This window comes from Molossus molossus, unplaced genomic scaffold (genome assembly GCF_014108415.1).
Source record: "Molossus molossus isolate mMolMol1 unplaced genomic scaffold, mMolMol1.p scaffold_m16_p_1, whole genome shotgun sequence".
In the NCBI taxonomy this organism is placed as follows: Eukaryota; Metazoa; Chordata; class Mammalia; order Chiroptera; family Molossidae; genus Molossus; species Molossus molossus.
Window position 1 is genome coordinate 241064494 of NW_023425344.1, and position 24033 is coordinate 241088526.

Below are 24033 nucleotides of genomic sequence, written 5' to 3' on the forward strand. Positions count from 1 at the left end.
TCATATCGATGTTTCTCTCTCTCTCTCTCCCTCCACCCTCTCCCTCTCCTTCCCTCTCTTCCACTCTCTCTAAAAATCAATGGAAAAAATATCCTCGGGTGAGGATTGACAAAAAAAAATAAAAATAAAATAAAATAAATTTATAAAGTCCAAAGAACTTACATGATTTTCAGACAAACAGCTACATCTAAACCCAGAGGGGTGTTGATAGAGACAAAGAGAATGAGGGGAAGAGTCTATTTTATTTATTTATTTATTTTTCTTTATTGATTTGAGAGAGAGAAAGGGAGAGGGAGAGAAAGATAGAAACACTGATGAGAGAGAACATCGATTGGCCGCCTCCTGCATGCCCCACACTGGGGATCTGGCCCACAACCAGGGTATATGCCCTGACTGGGAATCGAACCAGCGACCTCACAAGAGTATTTGAGATCCTATCCATCTTCCCTGGCAAACAAGAGGCATGCAGGAGTATTCATACCTTTGAGGTGCATAGCATGGCAATTCTCCACCCGGGTGCTGCGAGAATCTTTAAAATGTGCAGTACCTGTTTAGTCAGGGGCACGAACCTCTTTTCCCTTAGACTGTCAAAAAAATGACAACAGCCAACAACAGCCGTCCAGTGTGAATGAATCAAAATCATACCTTTTTTTGGTCAGATAGGCAAAACATACAATTTTGGTGTGCTGCTGAATTTTAGTGATTAGTTATGCATGCATGAGATGAAAAAGGTTGAAAATCACTGGAATAGAGACATCTATAAATCATTATGAGAGTTCAAAGGAGATAACTGTGGAAACCTCTCCCTCCCACTGCATTTTTGAGACTGACATCTCTCAACAGTGTATTTAATTGTGAGGCTTCAGTCAACACCTGATATTATGCTGCACATTCCCCAAAGGAATTTTCACCAAGCATCAGTTTTATTTTCAATCCTGCCCACCAAACACTCAAGACCCCGGAAAGTTGTGGTTTCAGATTCTTCCTTGCTTTGGAGTATAGGTTAATATCAAGCAGAGGGTATGATACGACAGGAGACACACCACCTGACAAGGTTTTTCACCTCTTGGACTACAAATACGAAATATACTTAACTCCCCCTTGACTTAAGGGCTCAAATATATAATTTTCTGAATTTCTATAACTTGTGGCAGAAAGTTAAGGGGTTTTCCTTTAAGGTCTAGGCTCTAGGGAATTAGGCTAGGATACTACCAATAACCTATTTATATTTTTAACCTTCATAATGTACCCTATAAAACTAAAGATAGAGCACAAGTTCTGCCTACTCTTCTCACGAAGGGATAGTGTGAATAAATGGAAAAGTACTATAAAAATATATATAGATACACAAATATATATTTATGCATGTATAATAAAAAGGAGAGTTGTGCCCTGGCCTGTTTGGCTCACAGGTTAGAGCATCAGCCCATGGACCAAAGAGTCATGGGTTCGATTCCAGTCAAGGGTACAGGAGACAACCAGTCGATGTGTCTCTCTCATGTCGATGTTTCTCTCTCTCCTTCTCTCTCTCTCTCTCTCTCTCTCTCTCTCTCCCTTCCACTCTATCTGATGATAAATAGAAAAAATATCCTCAGGTGAGGAGTAAAAAAAGAAAAAGGAGAGTTGTGTCATTCTCACAGATAACTAAGATGTCACTGAAACCTTTCAAAGTGTCTTACTGTAGGTAATCATTATGTTCCTAAAGAGCTCATTATAAATTAAATTGTTATAAATGGAATCATATTCAAAAAGCATCAGAGAACTGTTGCTTTCAGTGGGATTCAATTATGAACCCTTTGGTAAAACAGAATTATCTTTTTTTTTTTTTATCCTCACCTGAGGACATTTTTCTGTTTTTTGTTCAGGTAGAGTGGGAGGGAGAGAGAGGAAGAGAGAGAGAAACATCGATGTGAAAGGGACACATCGAGTGGCTGCCACCCGCACGACCAACCAGGGCCAGAGACAAACTGCAACCGAGGTACATGCCCTTAGCGGGAACCGAACCCGGGTCTCTCGGGACCACAGGCCGACGCTCTAACCGCTGAGCCAAACCAGCCAGGGCCAGAATTATCTTTTAAAGTAAATCACCACTCTTCCTGACTTTTGGCTATACCAAGGTTTCCATAGTAATTCCATAGCATACTAGCTTAATGATGGTAAATACTTTGTATATAACTAAGCCCAACACCTTTTCTTTATGGATTAGAAAACTTGGGCTAGGAAAGGTAAAATGACCTATCCCAGGTCACACAGAAAATTGGGGACAGAGCCAGAAATACATTCCACCCCTGACCTCTGTTAGTCTTTAGTTAGAAGACCTTAAGTATGGGTGCCAAGCAGGAAAGATCTTTAATTGGTAGCAAAAATCAATCCAGCATATTCTGGGGAAACTAGACAAAGACATCATAAATAAACAAAACTATAAACAAATGCCTCTTACAAATACAAACAGGAAAATCCTCAACAAAATACTAGCAAACCGAGTCCAACATGGTATATCAAAAGAATTAGGTACCATGACCAAGTGGGACTCATCCCAATAATGCAAGATCAGCTTAACACTCAAAAATCAATTAATACATCATATCAATGAAACAAAAAGCAAAAACCACACAGCATCTCTACAGATGCAGAAAAAGCATCTGACACGCCCTGGCCAATTTGGCTCAGCGGTTAGAGCGTCAGCCTGTGGACCAGAGAGTCCCAGGTTCGGTTCCCACTAAGGGCACATACCTCGGTTGCGGTTTATCCTGGGCCCCAGTTGGGGTTGTGCGGGTGGCAACCAGTTGATGTGTCTCTCTCACATTGATGTTTCTCTCTCTCTCTTCTTCTCTCTCTCCCTCCTGCTCTATCTGAGGATAAATGCAAAAATGTTCTCGGGTGAGGATTAAAAAAAAAAGCACCTGACAAAGTCCAGTGTCTTTTCATTATAAAAATACCAATAAATAAATAAATAAGAAAAGAAGGGAACTTCCTCAACCTAATAAAGAGCAGATACATAAAAACCCATACCTAACCTCATGCTTAATGGTGAAAGACTAAAGCTTCCCTCTAAGATCAGAAACAAGATGTCTCTTCTCACCCTTCTATTGAACATTGTACTGAAGGTTCTAACAAGAACAGTTAAGCAAGAAAATTAAGTAAAAGGCATACAGATCCGTTTAAAGTAAATCACCCTCTTCCTGACTTTTGGCTATACCAAGGTTTCCATAGCAGATTGAAAAGGAAGAAGTAAAACTGTATTTTCAGATGACATAATCTTGCAAACAGAAAATCCTAATATATCCACTAAAATACGAATAGAACTAATAAACTAGTTCAGCAAGGTTGCAGGATACAAAATCAACATAAAAAATAATTTTTATATTTATATATTTGCAATGAATAATCCAAAAATTAAAGTTAAAAAATAATTCCTTTTATAATAGCATCAAAAAATAAAATAAAATACTTAGGAATAAATTAGACAAAAGAAATACAAACTTACACTCTGAAACTACAAAATGTTGAAAGAAATGAAAGATCTAAATAAACAGAAAAACATTCCATGTTCATGGATCAGAAGATTTAACATGCTAAATTGGTAACACTCTCAACACTGATCTATAGATTGATTCAGTGTAATCCCCCAGAATCCCAGCTGGCTTCTTTGCAAAAACTGACAAGCTGATCCTACATGAAAATTCAAGGGACCCAGAATAGCCAAAATAATCTTGGAAAGGAAGAACCAGGTTGGAGGACTCACACTTCCCAATTTCAAAACTTACTAAAAAGTTACAGTCGTCAGTCAAGACAGTATAGTACTGACAGAGGACAGTCATAAAGATCAGTGGAACTGAACTGAGGGTCCAGAAATAAACCCACAAAACCCTGGTCAATCTTTTTTGACAAGAGTGCCAAGACAATAAAATGGGGAAAGAACAGTCTTTCAACAAGTGGATCAACACCTAAATGTAACAGCTAAAACCGTAAGACTCTTAGAAGAAAACAGAGGCATAAAGCTTTATGACTTTGGATTAGTAATGATTTCTTAGATACAATTCCAAAAGCACAAGGAATAAACTAAAAAATAAATTGGATTTCATCAAAATTAAAGTATTTTATGCTTCTAAGGATACCATCAAAAAAACAAAAAAAACTTTATGAGAAAATATTCGAAAACATACGTCTATCTGATAAGGGACTTGTTGTAGAATACATAAAGAACTCTCACATCTCAATAATTAAAAAACAATTTAAAAAATGAGCAAAGGTCCTTGGCCGGTGTAGCTCAGTGATTAGAGCATCAGCCCTCGCACCAAAGGGTCACAGGTTTGATTCCCAGTCAAGGGCACTTACCTGGGTTGCAGGTTCAATCCCTGGCCCCAGTCAGGCCGTGTGTGGAAGTCAGCCAATCCATGTGTCTCTCTTGAACCTCTCTCTTTCCCTCCATCCTCTTTCTCCCTCCCTCCTTTCCACCCTCTCTAAAATAAAATAAAATAAAATAAAATAAAATAAAACAAAATAAAACAAAACAGTGGAAAAATATCCTAAGGTGAGGATTAACAACAACAAAAAAAGGTGCAAAGCATCTTAATAGACCTTTCCCCAAAGATATACAAATGCCCATAAGCACATGAAAAGATGCTCAACATCATTAGTCATTATAGAAATACAAATCAGAACTATGATGAGATACCACTTCATACTCACTAGGATGGCTATAAGCAAAAAGACAGACCATAACAAGTGGTGACAAGGATGTGGAGAAATTGGAGCCATTCTACATTGCTTGCGGGACTGTAAACTGGTTCAGCTTCCTTGGAATACTTACAGAGATAAACAAAGACTTACCATGTAATCCAGTAACTTTACCCTCAGTATCTACCCAAGAGAAATGCAACACAGGTCCACAAAAAACTTGTACACAAATGTACAGAGCAGCATTATTCACAAGAGCCAAAGGTGAAAACAACCCAAATGTCAATCAACTGATGAGAGGATAAACAAATTATGGTATAGCCATACAATGGAATACTATCTATCTGTCAATTTAAAGAAGGAAGTCCCGCCTGGCCAGCGTGGCTCACTGGTTGAGCGTTGACTCATGCATCAAGAGGTCACGGATTCAATTCCCAGTCAGGGCACATGGCCAGGTTGTGGGCCCAATCCCCAGTGGGCAGGAGGCGGCCAACTGATGTTCTCTCTCATTGATGTTTCTATTTCTCTCTCACTCTCCCTTCCTCTCTCTCTCTCTCAAAAAAAAAAAAAAAAAAAAAAAGGAAGTGGTGATACATGCTACAACACGGATGAATATTGGGTTTAGTGAAAGAAGCCAGTTGTAAAAGACCACATATTGTAAAATTCTATTACACTATATTGTCCCTAGGCAAATATATAAAGTAGAATTAGCGGTTGCCTAGGGCGGGGGATGGGTGGTGGGAATGTGGAGTGACTGATATAAATGGGTAAGACACTTCTTTTTAAAGTAATGGGAATGGTCTAAAATCAGATTGTGGTGATGGTTGTATAACTCCATAAATATACTAAAACTCATTGAATTGTACACTTTTTAAAAAGTAGATTTTTGTGTTATGTAAATTATATCTCAAAAAAAAGCTGTTTAACATAAAAGACATTGTGGCTTCCATATTGCTCTCTCTTCAGTCACTTGTTCTGAAGTAGCCAGATGTTATATCAGGAGGACATTCAAACAGTCATATGGGGAGGTCCAGATGGCAAGGAACTAAAGCATCCTGCCCACCACACACGAGTGAGCTATCTTAGAAGGGGAACTTCCAGCTCCTTCACATGCCTTCAGGTGACTTCAGTCCTGGCAAACATCTGGACAACCTCTTGAGACCCTGAGTCAGAACTATCAAACTAAACAACTCCTCAAGTCTTAACCCACAGAAATCACATTGCTATACAAACCACTAAGTTTTGGGGCCATCTGTTACACAGCAACGGATAACTAATACCTCGTCCTTGACCCTCTCCTCAGTGCTAGGCTCTCTCTCCTAATGATAGACACCTAAGGAAATGTGTTCCCAGCAACCTTCCTATTGTAAGAATTTAGTTTCACCCCATCCGTGTTTACTGTAGTAGCTGTCACGTTAGTAAAACATAATCCCATTCCCTGGCCTTTGCTGAATGACCCAAAGGAGGGCACCTGACCAGAGCCAGGCCAATAAAGTCCACCGCTGAGATTTTTAATATCTAAACCTAAGTAAAAGGCAGTGTCTCTCCAGTATGTGAAGCTGTAAAATGTAAAACTTGGGGTCTATTAGCAGCCACGTTCTTTCCCATGTGGGAAAAGTTGGACAGCAGAATAAAGTCATCGTACAGACCCTGGCCAGTTTGGCTCAGCGGTTAGAGCGTCGGCCTGCGGTCCGGAGAGACCCGGGTTCGGTTCCCGCTAAGGGCACGTACTTCGGTTGCAGTTTGTCCCCGGCCCTGGTTGGTCGTGCGGGTGGCAGCCACTCGATGTGTCCCTTCACGTCGATGTTTCTCTCTCTTTCTCCTTCCTCTCTCTCCCTCCCACTCTATCTGTACAAAAAATGGAAAAATGTCCTCGGGTGAGGATAAAAAAAATAAAAAAAAATAAATAAATAAATAAAGTCATCGTACAGAGACAAAGATTCAAGATGGAAGGAATATCTAAGTCTCTGGTTCCAGTGGGAATCCTGTCCTTCTGGTAGGAACACCATATCTGCCTCATAACTCATCATGTAAAACAGCACTCAATACATAAGAGATAATGAAATATGTATTGAATAAATTAATGAGAACGATAACCCTGTATCCTTCCAATAATACCTCCTCCTCTTCGTTGCTATTGTATAAGAGTTATATTTGATTATTTGAAACCTAATAGTCCTAACCTCTTTTTTGCTACCTTTATACTCTGTATAATCTTTTATTATTATACTTATGATATTGTATCCTAATTACTGGTTTACATGGCCTCCTCCCCTACTATCAGAGAGCAAAACACTTTCTTAGTCATTTTTGGCTTCATAAGTACCATCTAGTCTAGAAAATAAAGTGCTGAAGAAATGTACATTTAAATGGTCTAGTCAATTCTTTACTCTTCATTCTTCAACTTTTATAGATGCTGTCATCAATTTTTCAACCACGTAATGTATCCAAGATACTGGGAATACAATAGTTAGACTCGGTCCTGGACTTTCATCCATTCAATGAATTCATTCAACAAATAAGTGAATACTTAACATATGCCAGGTGCTAAAAATGGACAAGGGATATGGTCAAAGAACAAAGAACTAGGTCTCAAAGACCTCACAATATAGCACAGACAAGTACATTGATTACACAACATGTGTTAAATGCTATTTAAGAGATGTGCATAGGCTGCTAAACAGCAGCAGGAATGAGGAGTTCACACTCTACTTCTGAAGACATGTACAGAAAAAGATGATAGCGTGGCAATGTGGCATAGCCTGAGCACCAAATGAGTGAAATGTTTTCCAAGTTACACTGAATTAATTCACACACTTAAAGAAAAGACACTGTAATGGAGTGATTTTCAGATTTACAGACAATCAACATCTCCTAAGTGCTTAATATGTGCCAAGCAATCTGCTTAGCACTTTTACAACAGGGTCTCATCAATTTTCACATTTTATAGATGAGAAAAGTGAGTCCGAAAGAGTGAAATGACTTGCCCAAGGCTACATAGCTAGTAAGTGGCGGAGCTGATACTTGGAATGAAATGTTCCAATCCCATGTCCAGGTATGTCACAGTACTTTAGTATGTACAACTGGAACAATGTCCATGTCCTTACATGTGACTTTTATTACCTTTCCATTCACCCTGCCACATACAATACAGTGCTGGGGCACAAGTGGGCAATCACCAACTGCTGACTTGATATGGCTATATACTTGACCACATTTTGAAAAGCAAAGGACCACTGTCAGATCAGATTACTCTGGTGCCTATTATAGCATCATGTGCTGACAGGAGCACAGTTGGCTGAAGATGAGTGAATTTTTCAAGTTAGATTTTAAGTGTTTTTGACCACTATATCCGGTCAGTTGTCCCAATGTTCAGCGATAAATCAAAATGACTTGTTCGTTTCCTTTGACAGTTAAAAGTACTAATGAATTCAGTATAATCTCACCATCCATCAGAAAAATTTCTGAAATGCAAACATGAAGCTGATGATTCACACTGTAGAGAAAGGGAAATAGAGCAGTACTCATTGTTTTCTACAAAACTAGCATTGTTTGCAAAACCCAGAAACTGAGCAGTTGGTTGACTACTAATAACAAGTAGGTTGCTCTTCGGTCATTTAGCAAAAAAAAAAAGCTGCTTGTTGTACCATGGTCAACGCTGAGGAGCATATGACTTCAAGTAGCTTTTGCTGTACAGAACAATCCTACATATAAAAATCAGTGAATCGTTATGTAAGGTAAGAAAAAGAAATTAAAAATCTCCACTCCAGAAAGCACCTGACACTGAGCCTAGCACAAATCAGATATTAATACTGAATAAATGCTTACTGAATAAATAATTGAATGACCCTCTGAAAACATCAGTTGTCTATTAAATTGAGAGACAGAAATCAAACCAAGCAAACCTACACAGGTTATGTTAGGAACTCAAATAGATTATGGAATAACTGGCTCAAGATACATAAATTCACAAAAAAACAAAAAGCCAATGTTTAAAAATGCTGAAATAAGGAAGCATGCATTTGACATCCTCTTAAATTAAGTCACCACACTGGCACTTGGTGGAATGCTGACTGGCAATCAAATTAGAAATAACAAAAACGAAAATAACTGGGACAGATCTAACTTTAAAAGCTGCCCAAAACATTAACAAGGTGAAACCTGCTATATAAGTCTGTCTACACAATAAAAGAATATCCTAATATGTCAATGAAGCTGAATCAAAAACATGTGTAAATGTCATTAGTAATCATGAATTTAATTAGTAATCATGAACAACTCATTAAAGTAGTATCTGTTCAGAAATGAAAAGGAATCTCTAATATGAGATTGGGCTCCACAAATATAAATCTAAACTTACTGACTCGTCCAAATAAGCATTTTCTAAAAGGAACAATCTGGACCCACACAACGAATAAAGTAATTTAAATATAAAGCTTGGGACACCTCTATGTTCTCAAACATTAGCACATAAGCGCTTAAGCAGGCTAGTGAGTCACTTTTCACTCGAGCTTTAAATTTACAGAGCCTTCATTTCAAGAGACCTTTGAAAGAAATTCAAGGCCAAGTATAGTATTTCATGATAATTGAAAATAAAGGAACTCAGTCCCTGGAGCCCTCTTTATCTCACTAGAGACTGCACTCTTGAAAAACCCCGGGGACAGCCACCCTTTTATCTCGTGCAGGACCCCAGAACCTAAAGGGGATGATTCCACAAAACCCCACTGGGACCACCTCTAGGGAAGCAGAGGGGTGGAGGAGGCACGCTCCAAAACAAAGCATCCTTCATCCCACACCGAGGAAGGCGCACCTTTTACCCCAAACAGGATGCAGTGACAGATGTGTCACCTGTGCGGGAAAGAGACCTGAAGACATCCCCGCAGACCAGTGCCAACAGGCAGCTGTCTGCTACCCCGCGGGCCCCAACGCCCAGCGCCAGCCGCTCATTCCCCGGCTCAGGAAAACTTTCGGCCGGCTGCCCCCGGGCGCGCCCCTACCTCCCGGGACCCCCTGGCTCCGGCCCCGTCCGCGAGACCCCGCCCCGGGCCCGCCCCCTGCGCCCACTGCCGGACCCCGCGCCCCTCGGCCCTGCACGAGCACTCGCGTGCCCTCAGGGCGCGCCCCCGCGCCGGGCTTGGCCGGCAGAGGGCGGGGTCGCTCACCCGTCCGCAGCTCGTGCTTGACAGTGAGGAGCTGCTCTCCCGCGGCGCCGCTGTCCCCGCTGGTCCCCGCAGCGCCGCCGCCGCTGCCGCCCTCCTCCATCTTCTCGCTTTCCGATCCCGCGGGCTTCTACGAGGGGACCCGGGAGGCAACGGAAGCCCGGCCCCTCCGAGTTCCCGCTGCAGCCCCAGGAGCCGGGGTGCGGCGGCTCCAGAACTCGGACGCAGAGAAGACTCTCTTTCCCGCTCTGGCCGCACGGCTCGCTCCTCCGCCTCCTCCCCCTACAGCTGGCACCGCTAGTACCGCGCAACCAAACCGCCCCTTGCTCCACCGCCACCTCCTTCAAGCCGCTCCGCCCACAGCCAGCAAAGTATCGGAGCCATTCGAGCCGCCATCGCTTATTGGGCACAGGGCGCGCGCATCTATCAATGCCGGCTCCCATTTGACAACCCGCTCTGACGCTTCAAGAGCTGCCCCGCCCCACTCCTCGATTTGTTGTTGCTTGGCGGGGAGGCAGGAGAGGGAGGAGCGCAATTACTCCGATTGGTGAGATCCGAGATTTTGCCCCGCCTATTTCCCCTGGTGCACACGCGCAGTCAGGACCTTTCCTTCCCTGACCTCCCCAGAACGGTCACGCCCCTATTCCCCAGCTTCAATCTGTTAGTAAACAGTGTCTAGTAGTCAGGAGGCCCTCGGGGTCTGTGATTGGCTATTGCTAAAAGAGGCGGGAGAGCTGATTGGAACGTTTTGTCCGCCAATCACCGTGGACAGAAGAGGGTCTGGAGGGTAACGCTTCACACGCACGTGTTTGGAGGAGGAACCTGAGGTCCTAGGTGTTGACACAGGGGTGTGTGATCAGCTGAAAGACAACGTGTCTTAAAAAGATGTCACTCGCGTTAGTGAGCCCTAAACAAGTTAAGTAGAGTTTGTGCTTAAATATCGGTAGAATAGTTCTTAGCCAAAGTTCACAGTCCCAGCTCTGGATGAGGACTTTTGCAAAAAGGATAGACATTTCCATTTTGTACAAGACGCATACTAGGATGCAGAGATTAATAAAATAGAACACAACCCCTTCCCCTAAGCCGCTTTCACTAGAACATGAGAAAAATATACAATCTGTGCATTTACACAGGAAACTATAAAGCAGAATTTGAAATAAAACAATCATACAAACTGTTAGAGAATCACACCAATGACAATAATTATTCTCAGTAGAGGAGCTGGGGAAGGCTTATAGGGCGAGGAGGCATTTGAAATAACCAATTTGAAGAATGAATAAGATGGAAATACCGGAAGCAGACATTTCACACAGAGATGGTAACTGTGAGCATGGACCTGCATGTAAAGAATGCAAGGGCAGCCCTGGCCAGTTTGGCTCAGCGGTTGGAGCATCGACCAGAGAGTCCTGGGTTCGGTTCCTGCTAGGGTCACATACCACAAAAAAAAAAAAAAAAAAGAAGAAGAAGAAGAAGAAAAATGCAAGGGCGGATTAAATGATAGATAAAGTTGATTGAGTATTATTTAAAAGATACTGCTGAAAAGGTAAGATGTGGAGGACCTTGACTACCATGCTAAGCCATGCAAATTTTATTTAGTTCAGGATGGGCAGCTTCAAACAGTACTTACAATATCAAAGCTGTTCTCTTGGAAATTAGTAAGAAGGATAAACTGAAGGGAGGAGGAAAAAGATAGCAGGGTTACACTACTGTTGCAAGGATAGAACTTATGGAGGCCTAATTTCTGGCAGTGGACATGAGAATGGAAAAAAGAGAAGATTAAAAAGATGGACACTTGGACATCATTCACATAGAAGTAACCTTTTAAATTAAGCGTGGATTATATCAGAAGGCAGCAAAGTATTCCTGTAAAGAAACAAACAGTAAATATTTCAGGTTTTACTAACTGTGTGGTCTCAATTCTGGTATTGAAAGCAGCCATAAGCAGTAAGTAAACTCATGGATATGATTGCGTTCCAACAAAACTTTATTTATGGACATTGAAATTATATTTCACATAATTTTCATGTGTCACAATATACTCTTATTCTTTTTTGGCCATTTAAAAATATGAAAACCATTCTTAGCTCTTGGGCCATTAAAAAAAAATAAAGTAAAATAAAAGGACAGTGAAACAGATTTGGCCTGCAGGCCATAGTTTGCAGACTCCTGGATTGGACTGGCATGGAAGATAAAGCGGAGAAGCCGCCTAGCCCTTTCAGGTTGCCCTCAGCTCCCTGGGCTTACCTACCTGGAACATTTATCCCACTACACCAGTCATTTTCAACCTTTTGTATCTCGTGGCACACGTAAACTAATTACTAAAATTCTGTAGCATACCAAAAAATATATATTTTGCTGATCTGACAAAAAAAAACAATAGGTATAATTTTGATTCATTCAAACCAGACAGCTATTGTTGTGTTGGCTATTGTCATTTTTTAATTTGACAATCTAAGGAAAAAGGAGCCAGTGCCCCTGACTAAATAATCAGGTATTGCATGTTTTAAAAATTCTTGTGGCACACTGATTGAAAATCACCGCACTGAACCCTGACAGCTTACTTATTTGTCTTTCTCCTCCACAAGTAGTATGCTATTTGTATCCAGGGGATGATCATGCGCAATTGTTCATTTGTTCACTCAATCACTTTTACACCAATCATATATCAAGTGCTGTGGTAGATACCAGATGCACAGTGGGAGCAAAACATGCAATCCTTGCTCACATAAAGCCTACAGTCTAGAAATGGAATAAATATTAAGCTATTACACAAGGAAATATAAACTTTCCATTGTGATCATGCCATAAAGGAAAATTATAGGGCGCTACAATAGAATTTATCAGGGTCCTAATTTAGGTCAGAGGAGCTTGAAGGCCTTTATAAGGAAGTATTATTTAAACTGATTCTTAAAAGATTAGTAGTCTTTAACCAGGATGTGGCAGAGACTGGCCTGATGCTCACCAATCTCATTTCCTCTTCCTGGACCCACAGGAGAAGTACTTTTTTAAATTTTATTTTGCAGTTAGGCTAGGGTCATGTGACTGTGATCTGACCAATGGGGTGTGGGCAGAGGTGATATGTGCCATTTCCAGGCCTGGCAGAGAAAACCCCATGCATAATCACACTCTCTTCTCGTTCCACAGCAGTACAAAGGCCACATTTTCAATATGGGGGTGCCACAATTTAGAAGAACTCTGAACTCCTGGGTCTCCACTTGAAGAAGAGCCACCTTGACCTACATCAGATTGTCATGAGAGCAATAAATCTTATTAGGCATAAACTACTGCAATGTTGGGAATGTTTGCTACCAAAGCATAATCTAGCCTACCCTGATGATTTCACAAGTGAATTTCTGGGGAGAGAAAATTCTAGGAAGATGCAGATACAAAGTACTGTGGCAGGCAAAGAACCTACTGTATTTTAGGTATTGAGAGAAAGGTAATAGGACCATAAAACAGAAAGCAATGGATGAGGTGAGGGAGGCAGGCAGATACCCAATCACAAAGTGTGTGGTAGAACTTATATTTTCAGTTTCTCCTGTGGGAAGTCAAAAGCAATGGAAGGAATTTAAACATGGGAATGATCTAATTGGGGTGTTATTTTTAAAAGGTCTCTGTGGTCAGTGTTTGGAGACTGAGCTGGAGGGAGCAAGAGGGGATACAGGGGTACCAGTTAGGAGGTTATCACTGTAGTCTAGGCAAAAGATGATAGCAGGTGTAGTAGATATGGAAAGAAATGGAATGTTTCTAGATATATATTTTGGACTTCATCAATTACTGGATTTGGCGGGTGAGGAACAAAAGGATGTGAGAAATGACAGCTAGTTTCTAGCATGAGAAACTGGGCAGAAGGAAGAGAATGGTGGTCCCATTTAATGAGAGGGGTGAGTTAAAGGAAAAGCATATATTAGAGAGAATAAGAGTTTAAATTAGAAATATCCAATGCCAATATTAAATACCTACGTGGGTATATGAGTCTGGAGAACTGCAGAGAGGTCTAGTGTACAGCTACAACTTTAGGAACCACTGGCATATAGATGGTATTTGAGGCCAGAGGTATGAGTAAGATCGCCTGGGGAAAGCATGAGCAGAAGGAGAGAAAAGGAGCCCAGGACTGAAGTCAAAGAAATTTCAACACTGAGATGTTGGAATGAAAAGGAGGAGCCAGAGATGTAGAAAGAAAACTTGGAGAGCTTTGTATCTTGGAAGCCAACGTGTTTCAAGAAGGAGGGAGTGGACAGCTAGGGCACATGCCCTGAGAGGTCACATAAGATGAGGTCTAGAAAGATGCCATGAATTTACCAACTTGAGTTCCTGTAGTGACAATATCCAAGGCGGTTTTGGTAGCACAAATGGAAAGCAGAATAGAAACAATGTGTGTGGATGTCAATTTCAAGGAGTTTGCCTCTGAAGGAAAATACAGAAGGAAGGCCCCAGGTGGAGTGACCCAGGGAGTGTTTTTATTTACTTTTTACTTTCAAATAATTTTAAAATTGCAGAAGAGGTTCAAAAACAGTACAGAATTTCCACACATCCTCCACTGAGCTTCCTCTAATATCAATATGTTATATACCAATGTTCAGTCATCAAAAACTGAGAAATTAGGCCAGCCAGTGTGGCTCAGTGGTTGACCCCTGCACCAAGAGGTCACCAGTTTGATTCCCAGTCAGGGAACATGCCCAGATTGTGGGCCTGATCCCCAGTGGGGGGCATGCAGGAAGCGGACAATCAATGTTTTCTCTCATCGATGATTCTATCTCTCTCTCCCTTCATATCTCTCTCTCTCTCTCTCTCTTTAGAAATCAATTAAAAAAAAAAAATTTTTTTTTAAACTGATAAATTAACATTGGTACAATATTATTAAATAAACTGTAGACTTTACAGGTTTCACCACTTTTTCCCTAAAAGTGTTTTTATATGTTTAAATGGTTTAAAAATAATTAAAAGAAGAAGAGTTACCCTGGCCGGTTTGGCTCAGCGGTTGAGCATCGGCCTGCGGACCAGAGAGTCCTGGGTTTGGTTCCTGCTAGGGGCACATACCACAAAAAAAAAAAAAAAAAGAAGAGTCTACTTTGATGCATGAAATTTAAATTTTAATGTCCATAAAGTTTTATTGGAATACAACCATTTCTTTCTCTGTGCCAGGATGCAATCTAGGATCCTATGTGATATTTAGTTGTCATGGCTCCTAAGGCTCCTCCAATGTGTATCTGTTCCTTAGTCTTTCCTTGCTTTCATGACCTAAACTCTTTTGAAAAGTACTGGTCAAACATTTTGTAGAATGCCCTTCTATTTGGGTTTGTTGGATGTTTTCTTATGATTAAATTGAAGTTACCCATTCTTGGCAAGCATACCAGAGGTGATGTGTTCTTTGTCAATTCATCATATCAGGGATACAAGTTTATATTCTTATTATGTTAACCTTGAACAATTGTTATAAAGTGGCCTTTGTCATATTTTTCTACTTGAAAGTTATTTTTCCCATTTTAATTAATAAATATTGGGAGGCCTGTGAGACAACACATTTAGATATGCAAATATCCTGTTTCTCCTTAAACTTTCACTCAATAATTTTAGCATCCTTTGGCGGATCTTGCCTATAGTTGTTATGACTGTGATATTCTAATGGTAACTTTCTATTTGATTGTTTTTTATTTTATTTATTTATTTATTTATTTAATCCTCACCTGAGGACATTTTTCCTTTTTTTTTTTTGTTCAGTCAGAGCAGGAGGGAGAGAAAAGAAGAGAGAGAGAAACATCGACGTGAAAGGGTCACATCGAGTGGCTGCCACCTGCACGACCCAACCAGGGCCGCGGACAAACTGCAACCGAGGTACGTGCCCTTAGCGGGAACCGAACCTGGGTCTCTCTAGACCGCAAACTGATGCTCTCTAACCACTGAGCCAAACTGGCCAGGGCTATTTGATTGTTTTTTTAAATGAGAAATACTGGAACGTGTTTGAATGGTGATGGGATGGGTGGATGGGGAAGAGGTTGGAGAACCAACAAAGAGAATCTCTGAAAAAGTGGACAGGGCTGGGAGCCTGGCCTGGCTGAGAGATGGGAGGAGTCCTCAAGTCCTTCACCAAGAAAGAAGAGAAAGAGGAGGGACTGAAGGCAGGCATGGACCAGCTTGTAGACTTGGGGGTAACTTAGTCATCTCATCTTAGTATTCCTGGCATCTAGAGCAGGCTCTAGCCCAAAGAGGGCTTTCAGTAAATGTTTGCTGAATGAATCATTTACTATGTGAATGAACAAATGGATGAATGAATGAATGAATAAATGAGAGAATTGGAAACCTACATTTAAAGAGTAAGTACAAAAAGGGGAGCCATTGCCCAACCAGTATGGCTCAGTGGTTGAGCGTGGACCCATACACCAAGAGGTTGCCGGTTTGATTCCCGATCAGGGCACATGCCCAGGTTGTGGGCCCGATCCCCAGTGGGGGGCATGCAGGAGGCGGCCAATCGATGTTCTCTCTCATCAATGTTTCTATCTCTCTCTCCCTCTCTCTTTAAAATCAATAAAGAAAAATAATTTTTAAAACAGAGGAGCCAATGTAGGGTGTAATCTCAGTAAAGCAGGAATAAGCCTTATGAGCTGACCCCACCCGTAGACAGTTAAACACACTCAGATGTGCACACACGGAGCAGAGAGCTTATTTCAGGGATGCAAGTCCTGTGCCGAGTGATGGGGGAGATGGGAGGAGGTGGGAGGAGATGGACTTGGGAACTGAGGTTAGTGGAAACAGTTTGAAGCAGTCACTGTGGAAAATAAATACAGTGAGCCAACTTGCATAATTGCTGACTGGCACTGGGGGCCCAGATGGAGTTAGAAAGCCTGAATCAGGATAGTTAAATGTCTTCCTCTTGCAACTTACATTCCCCCTCAGGCCTGGAGACAAGCAGTTGGGCAACAACCTAGTTGAAATGAGTGACCCTGGGGCCCAAGCTGGGTGAGCTGGCAGCGAAGCCAAGAAAAAACTGCTAGCCTGGGAGAATAGGCTGGCGTCCAGGAGCAGGAGCTTATTAACATAAATGAGGAAAACAGCAGTTCTCAGGCTTGGCTGCGCATTGGAGTCACCTGGGATATTTTAAAACAAAAACAAAACTCCTACCCTTGAAAAAGTGTGACTTAATTGGTCTGGGGTGGGGCCTGGACTTCAGGGTTTGTTTGTTTTTGAGTTTCCCACATGATTATAACGGAGAACCAGTTTTGTTACAACTCTAATGTACAACCAACAGAGGAGAGGATGGTAAGTGAGAGCAAGTGGGAGTTTAGAAACAACAGCAACTTTTCAGAGGTAGTGAGGATGCCAGGTACGGTAGGAAGAAAAAATATAAATCGGGGGCTGAAAACACCAAATAAAATGGCTGGCAGCTTAGCCGATCAGATGGTGATGAGAGAGGGTGGCTTGGAGTCTAAGGAGGAAAGGTTTCTGAAGGGGTGATAATGGACAGTGGTCTGGATACAGTTGCTGGAGTTCAGGGAAATATCCATGGTCCCTCCTGCCCTGAGAGATGGACATGTAGGGAGCGCAGCTCTGTCTGGGAAATGGCTTAGAAAAATGTCCAGGAGAAAGTCAGGTTTCTGCTAAGGCCGGGGAAAAAAAAGCTTGAAAATAGGTTTGTTCCCCTTAGAAACTGCCTTTTGCCGGGCCTGCTGGTAGCTGCTGCCAGAACGGGGCCCCCTGCCCACCCCTTTATCCTGCGGGCCTGTGTCTATGGCATCATGCCATGTGTCTTCATTGATCCTTGGCAGGGAGGGGAGGGCTGAAGCGAAGTGGGGGAGGGCCCGGCTGGTGTGAGCCATTAGGACTTAATGAACTCATCACTCATGCAACACTAGCTGGAAGCTCCTCACCTTTGGATTTATAAGAACTAGGGAACGCCAGAGACTCACCACATCATGTCCCCCTTTAACTGGCTCCATCAGAACACTCAGATACTCAGATAAGGAAGAACTTCTTTCAAAAAGTCAAAAACGACATTATCAACATTTTGATTCTGATTTTGACCTTGACAGGACCTTCACTGTGTGATGTAGATCCAGTAAGGTTAAGGACGCGTTGCAGGATGCAGAGACCAGCAGAGTAAGGGAGTGTGAAATTCATGTTCTTGGGAGACACCTGCCAATCCACGGCTGAAGTTGACATATTGCCACTCTTCCCAAAGTCAAAGATGTTGGGGACGCACATGCACGCCTTGAGTTCACAAACAGGAAGGAAATTCGGGGCGGGGGGGTGGGGCAGCAGTTTTAAGGCCGTTTCTCATTCTCCCTTCCATTATTCCAGAGTACCTACAAAGCTTAGGCACCTTCCCAGTGGGGCAGAATCAGAGCACTCAGTTGAGTCTGAAGATCCAAGATCTGGCCATGTGGACCTGTGCTCATGGGCGCACAGCTGGGAGAGGCTTTAGGGGCGTGCACACCACAAATACATTCAGATAAAGATAGCAAAGACATTTTTACTCCCTTCGTCCCCACACCCTCCACCCCGAAATCTTCCGGAGGCTATGAAAAAGCCCCCTTTTTAATGAAACAAGGAAACTCGCAAAACCTCAGGCCACAAACCATGAAGTATGCCTGCCAAATACTGTAAAATCTGAACTGAAAGTGGTGAAATGCTGAACCAACATGCACAACCTCCAGCCTTGAGCAGGAAACATATTTCCTTAGAAGTTAGTGTCACAGTCCCCAGGGACCAAATCATTGATCCTTGGATTGGAATGGGGTTTCCCAAAGGCAAGAGGGAACAAGAGATACGTTTACACGTCATGCAGACAGTCATTTAAATTGTAGCATAATGAAAAAGTGATTCATTTAGAGTTCTCTTTCATTTGTGACTACATCAAGAAGAAAGTCTTGGTTTGGTGCCAATGGTCTTTAACTTACCTCTGATTTGCACGAATCTCTCTTTCTAACCAGGAAAACATAGACCTCACAGACTCAGCTTCCAGCAGACAGCTGCATCTAGCTAGAACTGGCTAGCATTTTTTTTGTTTTCATTGCACTGGTTTCAATAGTTACTTCTTATGTATGGCAAGTGATTCTGGCTTTTTATTCAAGATAGTGATATGCCTCCTTTTTTAAATAAGTAAAAATTGGGCCCTGGCCGGTTTGGCTCAGCGGTTAGAGCATCGGCCTGCGGTCCGGAGAGACCCGGGTTCGGTTCCCGCTAAGGGCATGTACCTCGGTTGCAGTTTGTCCCCGGCCCTGGTTGGCCGTGCGGGTGGCAGCCACTCGATGTGTCCCTTTCACATCGATGTTTCTCTCTCTCTCTCTCTCTCTCCCTCCCACTCTATCTGTGCAAAAAAATGGAAAAAAATGTCCTCGGGTGAGGATAAAAAAATAAAATAAAAAATAAAACTAATTAAAAAAAAAAAATAAGTAAAAATTGGGAATTGATTCAAAGAAGAATATTTATTACAATAGAGGTGAGGTACCCAAATGACGGAGATTTAGATTTGATTTACAAGATCCAAGGACCCTACAGGAAAAACGGGTAGTAACCTTGTAAAAAACTGGGATGATCGCAGGGAAGGTCAACATCAAGGAGAAACCAGGCTGATGGTTATTTATTTCTATTGGCTATGACCTAGGCTCCAAGCCAAAGGCATCTTCTGGAGATGGGAGGGGGAAAGGGATGGAGAGGCAGTTGCTAGACTATAACCCAAAGAGAGTGTATGAGAGGGCCTTGCTGGGGGCCTCAGTGGCTTCCTGAGTGCCTGTACCTGAGAATCTCAGACACTCTAATGGAGAGGATATGAACAGACTTGGAAACAGCAAAGTAAAGCTGCCAAGTGCCTCAAGGTCCTTCCTCCACCCCTACCTGTGTGGTTCCTTAACAAATAATTCTCCCTCTCATCAGAGAAATTTCAAAAGGATCTCTCTTTAAAAAATCTATGTCCTGGCTGGTGTGGCTCAAATGGTTGAATGTCATCCTATGCAACAAGAGGTCACCGGTTCCCGCTGGTTCGATTCCCGGTAGGACACATACCTGGGCTTTGGGCTCCATCCCCGGTGTGGGAAGGGCAGCGGGTAGTTCATTGGTGTTTCTCTCTCATCTATGTTTCTCTCTCTCCCCCCTCTTCCTTCCTCTCTCTCTTTAGAATCATTAGAAACATGTTATTTTGTGTATTTTTTTAAATCTCAAAGAGGAGGTTCAGAGGTGCAAATAAGGATTATAGAGAAACAAAAACGGATGCAAAGGAGGGGCACAGCACAAGAAAGGAAATCTGCTTTAGGATCCACCCAAAGTAGAATGAACACAAGTCAAAACACAATGGAACAATGCTGAAAAGAGGAAAGAAATGTTAAAAATTATAAAAATTTGATCACTGTGGAAAATAGACAATGGAGATCCAAGGCATGAAAAAGAGCATTCCTGCCCGGCCGGTGTGGCTCAGTGGATAGCGTCATCCCCTGGACTGAGAGGTCCCAGTTCGATTCCAGGTCAGGGCACATGCCCGGGTTGTGGGCTCGTCCCCAGTGGGGGGCGTGCAGGAGGCAGTTGATTGATGTATCTCTCTCACATCAATGTTCTATCTCTCCCTTCCTTTTTCGCTAAAAAAATCAATAAAAACATAAAAAAAAAAAAACCAATGGAAGGAACTTGAGTGAGAGGCAGAGTTGAGTCAGCAGGTAGAGAGCACACCCTGTGTCAAGGTGAAATTTGTTCAGAGTGGTCAATAATAAGCTATACCAGATAAAAAAAAATAACAATGAAGCAAGTTCTTCACCAGTTAAGAGCAGGAAGGTGTGACTCACGCATTTTATCTTCTACCCAGCCGCCCTGTGGTAGAAAGGCTGTTGGCAGTCACTGGCAAGCATGAAAGAACTCAGGGTTTACACCTTCTTGAAAACAATTCTTCATACTAAAATTTGCATGAACCAATATCAAAAAGAGAATTGAGGATTTAAAAACAAAATACTGAAGATGACTTTTGAATTGTTTTTAAATTCAGAAGTAAGACTACACAGCTATGGAATGTACAGTTTAAGAACAAAATGTAAACATCACATACCCTTACCCTGTAAAAATAAGTACACACCTAACAAAAGTTGAGAAGTGAGGGAGGAGGGCAGTGGGGGGATTTGTAAGTATGTAAATTTACTCATCTTTAATATCAGGGAAATAATCACTCTAAATAATAAAATGCATGAATTGCAGCTTTTTAAAGCAAGCCTGACTCCAACCTCTTGGTAATTTTATATATTCGTTTTGTTTGTTTGTTTTTAAGGGGTTAATTTTTGTGGTAGAGAAACAGCTAAAGTTCAGCATCTCTTTTACTTTGGTTACATTTTCTATAAAATTAATTTTAATCATTTTACTTAAAAGTAATTTGCAGGCCGTGGCCAGTTTTGCTCAGTGGTTGGAGCATCAGCCTGTGGTCCAGAGAGACCCAGGTTCAGTTCCCACTAAGGGCACGTACCTCGGTTGCAGTTTGTCCCCAGCCCTGGTTGGGTCGTGCGGGTGGCAGCCACTCGATGTGTCCCTTTCATGTTGATATTTCTCTCTCTCTGCCTCTCTCTCTCTCTCTCCCTCTCTCTCCCTTCTACTCTATCTGAACAAAAAATGGAAAAATGTCCTCGGGCGAGGATTAAAAAAAACAAACTAAAAGTAATTTGCAGAATAAAACCCACTGTTGTCTATTGATCTTTCTACTCTGTTTCTATGCACAGGGACCTATTAATATGAGACATCCCAAATGTTGGTGGCTATTTCTGGGAAGTGAGGTTTGGGCATGTTTTTTTGTTTTTGTTTTTTTTATCCTCACCCGAGGACATTTTTTCCATTTTTTGTTCAGATAGTGTGGGAGGGAGAGAGGGGGGGGGAGAGAGAGAGAGAAACATCAATGTGAAAGGGACACATCGAGTGGCTGCCACCAACACGACCCAACCAGGGCCGGGGACAAACCGCAACTGAGGTACGTGCCCGTAGCTGGAACCGAACCCGGGTCTTTCTGGACCGCAGGCCGATGCTCTAACTCCTGAGCCAAACTGGCCAGGGCAGTTTGGGCATGATATTTTAAAAAAAAAAAAACTTTCTCGCCCTGGCCGGTTTGGCTCAGCGGTTAGAGCGTCGGCCTGTGGTCCAGAGAGACCCGAGTTCGGTTCCCGCTAAGGGCATGTACCTTGGTTGCAGTTTGTCCCCGGCCCTGGTTGGGTCGTGTGGGTGGCAGCCACTCGATGTGTAGCTTTCACGTCGATGTTTCTCTCTCCCTCTCACTCTATCTGAGCAAAATATCGAAAAATGTCCTCGGGTGAGGATAAAAAAACAACAACACTTTCTATGTACTTTTCTATGTTATTTTTTATCCTAAAACAGATACATAAAAATAATAGTCATTTTCCTGAATAGTGTGGTAGAACAATAAAATGGCCCTCTGATCTTTGTTCCCAGGTTATGATTATGTTATGTTATATGACAAAAAGGATTTTACAGATGTAATTAAAGTCCTTAGTTAGTTCACTTTAAGACTGGGAGATGATCTGGCTGGGCCCAGCCACATGAGCTAGAGTTTTCTCTAGCTGGCAGCAGAAGTCAGATATTCGAAGCATAAAAAAGACTATAATGCAAGAGAGACATCTGTTGCTGGCTTTAAGGTGGAGGGGGCCACATGGAAAGACCCTGAGAATAGCCTCTAGTTGCTAAGAGCAACCCCTGGACAACAACCAACAGGACAGCAAGGCCCTCAGCCCTACGACTGCAAGGACCTGAATGCTGCCAACCACCTGAATGAACTTGAAAGTGGATTCTTTGCTAGAACCTCAGGTAGGAGCCCACCCTGCCCGACACCTTGATTCCAGCTTGTGAGACCCTAAGCGGGGAAGCCATTTGGTCTGGCAAGTTCTGACCTACAGAACTGGGAAATAATAAATGGCTGTTTTTTTTAAAGCTGCCAAGTTTGTGGTCATGTGTTACATAGCAATAGAAAACTAATACAGCCCACAAATGTTTTTCTCCGCTCCAGACGCACAGACCCAGAATCGTCACCATCAACGTCCTCAGCATCCCCGTGCCAGCCCCGCCCTGCTGCTGTGTTCCTTTTTCCTTCAGGGTCTGCAGAGTATGCCCAGAAGCCCCGCATGCTCGGTGAGAAAATGGCCCATTTTGTGTAATGGCTGGAAGACTCCACTTCGGGGTTAGACGTTTGTGGAGACTGTGAATCAGGTTATGCCTTTTGTACTAGTTGACTTTTTATTTTATTTTATTTTATTTTATTTTATTTTATTTTATCCTCACCCGAGGATATTTTTCCATTTTTTGTACAGATAGAGTGGGAGGGAGAGAGAGGAAGGGAGAGAGAGAGAGAAACATCGATGTGAAAGGGACACATAGAGTGGCTGCCACCCGCACGACCAACCAGGACTGGGGACAAACTGCAACCAAGGTACGTGCTCTTAGTGGGAACCAAACCCGGGTCTCTCCAGACCGCAGGCCGACGCTCTAACCGCTGAGCCAAACCGGCCAGGGCCTAGTTGACTTTTTAAACAACAACAAATTGGTTTTAAATTAATAAGGAGATAAGTTGGGGCCAGAAAGCCAGAGCTGAAGGGGAGAGGGCTGGGCAGGGGCAGGTTGGAGGTCAGGACAGCCACAGAGTGGAAGGCTGAGTGGATGAAGTAGTGAAAATCCCACCGCCCCCGCCACCTCAGCTTTCTCTGTCCCATTCCTCATTTTAACTCTTAGGTATTAGCTATTCTAATGTTATCTCTATATCTTTCAATAATATACTTCTATCAGTTTTTTCTTTTTCTTTATTGATTTTAGAGAGAGAGAAAGGGAGAGGGAGAAAGAGAGAGAAACACCGATGAGAGTGGCCGCCTCCTGCCAAATCCCAATGGGGATTTGACCCACAACCTGGGCATGTGGCCCGACCAGGAATCGAACCAGTGACCTCTTGGTGCAACCACTGAGCCACACCGGCAGGGCCTTCTATCACTTTTGATTGATTTGTTTTACACCTTCTATACCTTTCTCCTAATGTGAAAAATGAGGATTAAGCTCCTTTCCACCAGCATTCCCTCTTCTCTTTGTACACTTACGTAACTTCTTCGTTTCTCCCTAGGTCATCTGTGTTGCACTGATTCGCCTTCATTTCTTGTTCCATCTGCTCAGAGCAGCATCTCTCAACTGCTCCCTTTCTAAGGCCAATGAAACAGCATCCCTAACTTCTCTTCCGCGCCTG

The 24033-nt window shown here is 42.5% G+C and overlaps 1 protein-coding gene across 3 annotated transcripts in view; it reads right to left on the reverse strand.

Annotated features, from left to right (window-relative positions):
- Positions 1–10113, reverse strand: part of RPS6KA5 (ribosomal protein S6 kinase A5) — a 150929-nt gene extending 140816 nt beyond the window's left edge. Inside the window, exon 1 of one of the 3 annotated variants that reach the window (XM_036243666.1) lies at positions 9843–10113. In XM_036243666.1, coding sequence (XP_036099559.1) covers positions 9843–9942 — 100 coding nt within the window. In that variant the 5' untranslated portion in view covers positions 9943–10113. The remainder of the gene's footprint in view (positions 1–9842) is intronic. The other 2 variants (XM_036277084.1, XM_036278416.1) reach the window with 2 other exon arrangements.
- Between the last annotated feature and the right edge of the window lie 13920 nt (positions 10114–24033).